Consider the following 5896-nt stretch of genomic DNA (forward strand, 5'->3'; position numbering starts at 1 on the left):
TGTTCTAGCTTAACACGAATTACATATGAGTTATGGCAACTTTCGTCTAGAACGAAAGTAGCGATACAAGAGAAACGTAAGAGTTAGGGGTCTACTTTCTACATTACATTGGTATCATCAAAATCCTAATACAAGGTTCCTAACAATTTCCCCCTTTTTGATGATGCCAAAACCTATACTCTTCTTATAAGGCTGAGAAAGTGCTCCTTAAGGATATTTCTATTAATAACACAGCCATTATCGAGAGTTTACAAGTATTTTCTACGAAGAAGCAGCAGGAATAAAGACAAGGACTTTTTAACTCAGACAAGTGACACGAGATGTGTGACAATGAGAGTTTCATAGATATTCAGATAAAATCATTACAAAAACTCTGTCAAAAGAAATCAAAACAAAGGATAACTTACATTTCTAAAAGATTCAACCTTTGCTGAGCTTCCTTCTCTCTTTCTTGATTGTCCTTCTCTTTCTGTCTTCTTTGTGTTCTCTCGTAGTCTATCTTCTCGTTGATTCTTGCTCTGAAAGTCCTGATTGGATTGTTTCTGACGAGCTCTTCATATCCTCCTTTGATGTTTAGACTCGTGTAATTGTTGTAGGCTTCTCGAATGTTGTTGCCTTCCACTATTCCAGACTTCCACCAGGAGATCAGTTTCAAACGAATTCATTCCTTCTTGATAGCTCTTGCCTGACTCTTTATGCACTTTGAAAGCTGCATTGTGCATGACATTTTGAGGAGAGTCTTTGGTTACATTTTGATAGATCTTCGATGAGATTCTTAATCCTTTCTCTTTCTCTAGCTTCATCATCTCTTCTCCTGATCTCTTCATCGTGTTTTTCCCACAACTCCTTGTTTTGTCTTTTAATCCTTTCGTTCTGAGTGCTCATGTAGTTTTGCCTTGTGTGGTTGTCTTTCTTCTTCAACCATATGGGATTGTTGCAACCTTCAAATCTCTTACCGCTTCCTTCTTCGTATGGGACATAGTCCACGAAGTTTCCAATGCCATCCATGGTGACTGAGGTATTTTTCATGAGCCTTTGTCTTAGTTTTACTTGATCTCTTCTTGACAGTCCTGTGAAGAAATATTTGGCTTCAGAGTCGAAAGATTGTCGAGCCTCGCTGTCTTGAGTGCGACCATGGCGTCTTTGATCATGGGACTGTCCACGAGACTTAGGAGGTGGATGAGAGGGATTTTTGTGACCCGAGACTTTGTGAGGAGAGACTCGCTTTTCCGAAGATCTTTTCTTTCGTGTTATCCCTTCTTGGTTGGTTGTCATCATCCTTATCTCTGTCATCATTCCTATTTTTCCCCCTTTTTGGCATCATCAGCGCAGGCAGTAGGAGGTACAGAGGGGATTTGGCTGATTGCAAGCAGGATGTCTTGAGCATATCCCAGAATTTGAAGAGCATATTCACCAAGTTGATAGGAATTGTCTTGATAAGTGTCAATCTTGGTACAAGCTAGGTCAACACGTTCCTTGAGGCTGTAATGAGAATGCTTAATCTCGTGTTGCTGCCTAGCGACTTTGTTTGAACTCTCTTCAAGATCAGAAACTCTTTTCACCAATTGCTTAAGAGTTTTGTCGTGAGGAAGATTCGGTTGCTGTGGTTGAGATTGTACATCAAGGAGTAGATTGACTTTTTGACACAGGTCATTCAATACTCTCGTGTCCTTCTCCCTTAGGGCGAGATATTGCTTGTGAATCAGTTCAGCTGAATGACAGTTTCTCGCATGAGGTTCATAATGGTCCGTGGGGACTCAGCGATAGAATCGTCCTCATGTGTGTTGGAGAAGAGTTCCTGTGTTCATCATGATGTGGTGCTTCCGGATTTTCACCATGCATCGAGTGGCCATGTTCAGGTGAGGCTTCCTTTCTGTCCTCATGAGCTGGAAGATTATGTTGTTGTTGTAACAAATTCGTTCAGGATGCGGAATGATAGCACGAGACGAGTGAACTGGATTTTTACTGGATGCTTCATCCGAGTCTTCGTCTTCAGATGGTATTTTCAAGAGAGGTGGTCTTTTGTGGACAGTTAACATAGTCCGTTTCGACCAAGATAGTGTGGCTATCTTCTGGTTCTTCTTCTTCAGCACTTTCTCCCCCTTGTTGATTATTGTTATCATCATTATCATCATCATCAGTATCATCAGTACCACTGTTGTCGTCTTCTGTTTCATCATCATTGGTTATCGTCTTCATTTTCTTCTTCATCCTCTCTTCGATTTCGTTGCCATGAACATCTTTCGTTCCACTAGCACTGCCTTTGGGATCTCTAGGATGATCTTCTGCCATTTTTGGCTTTAATTTTGGATAGGCAGGCATGATGTAGCGAAGTTGTTTCAATTCGGCTTCAGTCACTGGATCCATGGGAGGTTTATGAAGAGGAATTACCAAGGGAGCTTTGTCCTTCCCGAGAGATCGATGAGTTATTCTATAGAGTACACTCGGTGGATCTCCTCAATTCGCACAGCCTTTGTGACGTCCTGAGTTTCAAGCCATTGAAGTGCGAATTCTTCTTCGTCGATCATGGCTTCAAAAGTTTCGAGAAAGGTTCTGAGAGGTGCCGTGCGCCACTTGTGCCATTGTAGAACTCGATTGTAATCTCTTTCAATCGATTCTCTGAGAGATTTATCGAGGGTGTACCGGTCTGGAGAAGATTGAAGAGCAGATGGTTTCGGGACAAATGATGTTTGAGCAGCTGTCATCTCGTCTACTAGTGGCAGGTTCTTGTGTCAGAATTACCTGCTTCTGCAATAGTAGGTTCTTGTGGAAGAGATTGAGCATCATTTGGAGGCATCAGAGGCTGCTTTCGGATGTCTTCTGGAGAGCCCGGCTCTTGTGGAAGATTTTGACATCTTTCCTTCATTTCTACAGTAGCAGGTTCTTGTGTCAACTCTCGTAGGAGTTGCTCTGCTAAGGTAGGTTCTTGTGGATGAGGAACAGGAGATGCATTCGGATTGATGGATTTGTGAGCAACGGGACTTCTTTCGGGCAGAGAAGTTTTCAGTTCCCCTCAGAGGTAGCTACTTTCGGGATGTCTTCCCCCTGTGATGTTGCTCCTTTTGATAAGGGTTCCCGGTTTTGAGCAGGTCTCATTCGACTTTGTTTGCTTAGACGAGTGAGAGGTTGATCATCATCATCTTCAGAGGAGTTCTGCACGATCAAAGTTTCGAGAGGAGGATCACCTTTCGTCTTTGGTTGGGAGATGACCGTCTTTTGAGTCTTAACCCGAGAAGAGGATTTTTCTTGTTTCTGCCGTTTTGGTTTTGGTTGAGCTTCTTCGTCTGCTTTGGGGGTTTTTAACTTTCGTTTGGACTTCCCTTTGGGTAGATTGGGTTCAAGAGGAATGCCCAATTCCAACGCCTTCTGTTTGTCACATCCAGATGGTTTTTGCTTCATGTGACAGACCTTTTGACCAGGTGGAGCACCAGCACGTAGAATCACTCCTTTTGTGGCAAGAAGATGGCTTATAATGAAACCGAAGCCCATCTTCTTTGTAATGTCACCAGGACTCCTGCGATGGTATGTGATGGTGTGGGCGATGTTGTTGAATACTATTTTGGACCAATCAACCTTATGCTCATGAAGGAAGGCGTGCAGCATTTTCAGCTTTTCCCTTGTGACATCATCTGTGCCAGAAGTCTTGTGGTCCACAATCTTGTTGAAGATGTCTACTGGCAAACTCATGATCCAACCGGAACCATTTTTTTTTTTTTTGAGGGGCCAGGAAATTTCATCTTTGGAAGGGGCCTCCTTGTGTCGTATGGATTCATAGAAATCCTCCGGATCTAGATGATAATATATCAGGTTGGATTTGTAGGACTCATCTCGTCTGGGAAACCCAAAAGTTGATCGAATATCCTCAGCAGTAAACACAATGTGATGTTTATTAACTCTTGAAGTTATGCTCGAGAAATCAGAAGCCACATACGCATTCAAATAAAACTGAGTAACGTCAAGAGGGTACCATTCATCATAGTGGTGAGTTATCAAACCATATAAACCTGTTTCTAACAAAAGAGCGATTATTCGTTCTCCAAAGGCTTTATCCAAGACATACTTACGAAACCCTTCTTCGTCCCACATACTTCCTCCTACTATAAATGGAATTCTGGACTTGATAAACTCTATATCTTCCGTGGGAAAACTTGGTATTACTGGAGTGGATGAGGGTTCAGGGTTCTCTAGGTTCTTTTCGGAAGGAGCCGCCATTGATGATAGAGAGCTTGACTATAGAGAGCTTTGAGAGGAAGGGATGTATTTTGAGAGTTGTAGAACAGACGGAATGAAGGTTTGAGCAGGGTTTATAAAGCTCTGGGTTGGTGTCTTTAAATCAGCCCATTAAGAAAACTTATTCGAATTTCGAAAAAGAACTCAGCGGTTCCTCTTCCTCAAGAGGTAACTGATCATCATGGATATGTCATAAGAACGTGTGCAGATCTGAAATGATCATTCCCTCATTTAATGAGGAGAGAGAAAAGCACTCAAGTGCTGAGAGGTGCATTAAATGCACGTCTTTGTCCTGTCAGACTAGTGGATAGTGGCGATTTTCTCGGCCGTATGATCCCAATAACACTTTATGAACGGTTTAGATTCAAAAAGGAATAGCGTCTTAAGTACGATTCAAAACCCGAATGTTGTTCAGAATTTCACAAGACGCACATAATGTTGCCCGAGAGATTCATGATAAACAATCAACATTGTCACCCGAAAGATTGGTAACTGATCAGTCTTCAAGATTCGTTTAGATGAATCATGAGATCATTTCATGATATCTCCTTTAGGAAATATTTTTCTCACTATTTTGTTCAAGGTGGTCAAATCCTTGAACGAAATTATTTCTTGGGATTTTTGAAAAAAAATGCGAGTAAGTTTCGGTCAGAACAAACTTTTAAGGCTGTCAACAAGGTTACACAGATAAAACATGACATCTTATTAGCACATAGATAGGCAAGCTTTTATTCAACAATCGAGAAGAGAAGATACAGAAACATAGATGATGATTTTCAGAAAATCACTTTTTCTTCCTCTCAACCTTCTTGGATGAAGATCATTCAGGCTTATCTTTCTTCATCCTTCCAAACATTTCCCTATACCATCTTTTATAGCGCGGAAAGTTGGAACCAGTAGAGGACTCAGCTTCATCATCTTTGCCATACTTTTCTTCCAGATTTTCTTGTGCCAGAAAGGCCATGTAGTCCTTGTCAATCCATTCTTTTGGGATTGTCTCACTTGGATCTTTTGAGATCTTTTCTTCATTCTCTGATTCAACGATGAATCCAGCCATATCATCGTATTGAAACGATGAGTCTGAATCAGAGACGAGATTGATAGGAACATTAGGACTATTGCCTGGGTATAAGTCACCTTGCTCCTCCCTGAGGCGCCTAGCGGCCTCTTGGAGCTTGCGAGAGTCATTTCTTGTGAAACTTTTCTTAGGTGCCATTGAGAGAGAGGAGATGGTGAGAGTTGTAAGAAATTCTCTCCCTTTTTATAGCCAAGGATTGAAGGGCTTATCAGACAGTTTATCAACATAGCAATCAATGTTCATTAATGTGGTCAAGAGAATGCTGATTTCAGTTGAGACTAAAATTTTGATTCTCTGTAAGGCTCGAGTTCCAACGTGCTTAGCATTCAATAAATTCATAATGAATTTTTTTACTCTTTTGACCAGATATAACTTGTAAAGAATGCACTCAACAGTAATCCTTCCTGTAATCCGAAATCATAAAAAAAAAACGTATGCAATGCATTTATTTGGATAACACAACCATCATGACATACAGGATAGAAAGTGAGACTTAAACATAAAAAGCTCAACCTACTACGGTTCAAAGGAAACGATAGGGCACGTGAAGTTCCATTCGGGTCATCTCATCAGTCACATCAGCCAGAT

At 41.3% G+C, this 5896-nt stretch overlaps 1 protein-coding gene across 1 annotated transcript; it reads right to left on the minus strand.

The window, feature by feature from the left end:
• Nucleotides 1-1298: 1298 nt before the first annotated feature.
• Nucleotides 1299-2367, minus strand: LOC109193289 (serine/threonine-protein kinase rio2-like). The gene is made up of 2 exons (XM_019344146.1): nt 2053-2367; nt 1299-1601 (listed from the first exon to the last, which is right to left on the minus strand). The coding sequence occupies exons 1-2, from the start codon at nt 2365-2367 to the stop codon at nt 1299-1301; spliced, it is 618 nt and encodes a 205-aa protein (XP_019199691.1).
• Between the last annotated feature and the right edge of the window lie 3529 nt (nt 2368-5896).

This window comes from Ipomoea nil, unplaced genomic scaffold (genome assembly GCF_001879475.1).
Source record: "Ipomoea nil cultivar Tokyo-kokei standard unplaced genomic scaffold, Asagao_1.1 scaffold1864, whole genome shotgun sequence".
Lineage (NCBI taxonomy): Eukaryota > Viridiplantae > Streptophyta > Magnoliopsida > Solanales > Convolvulaceae > Ipomoea > Ipomoea nil.

Coding starts and splice junctions, on each gene's coding strand:
- LOC109193289 (XM_019344146.1), bottom strand. CDS start 2,367: ATGGATCCAGTGACTGAAGCCGAATTGAAACAACTTCGCTACATCATG. Junction 1,602..2,052: donor AAGATAGCCACACTATCTTG/GTCGAAACGGAC, acceptor TCTCAACCACAG/CAACCGAATCTTCCTCACGA.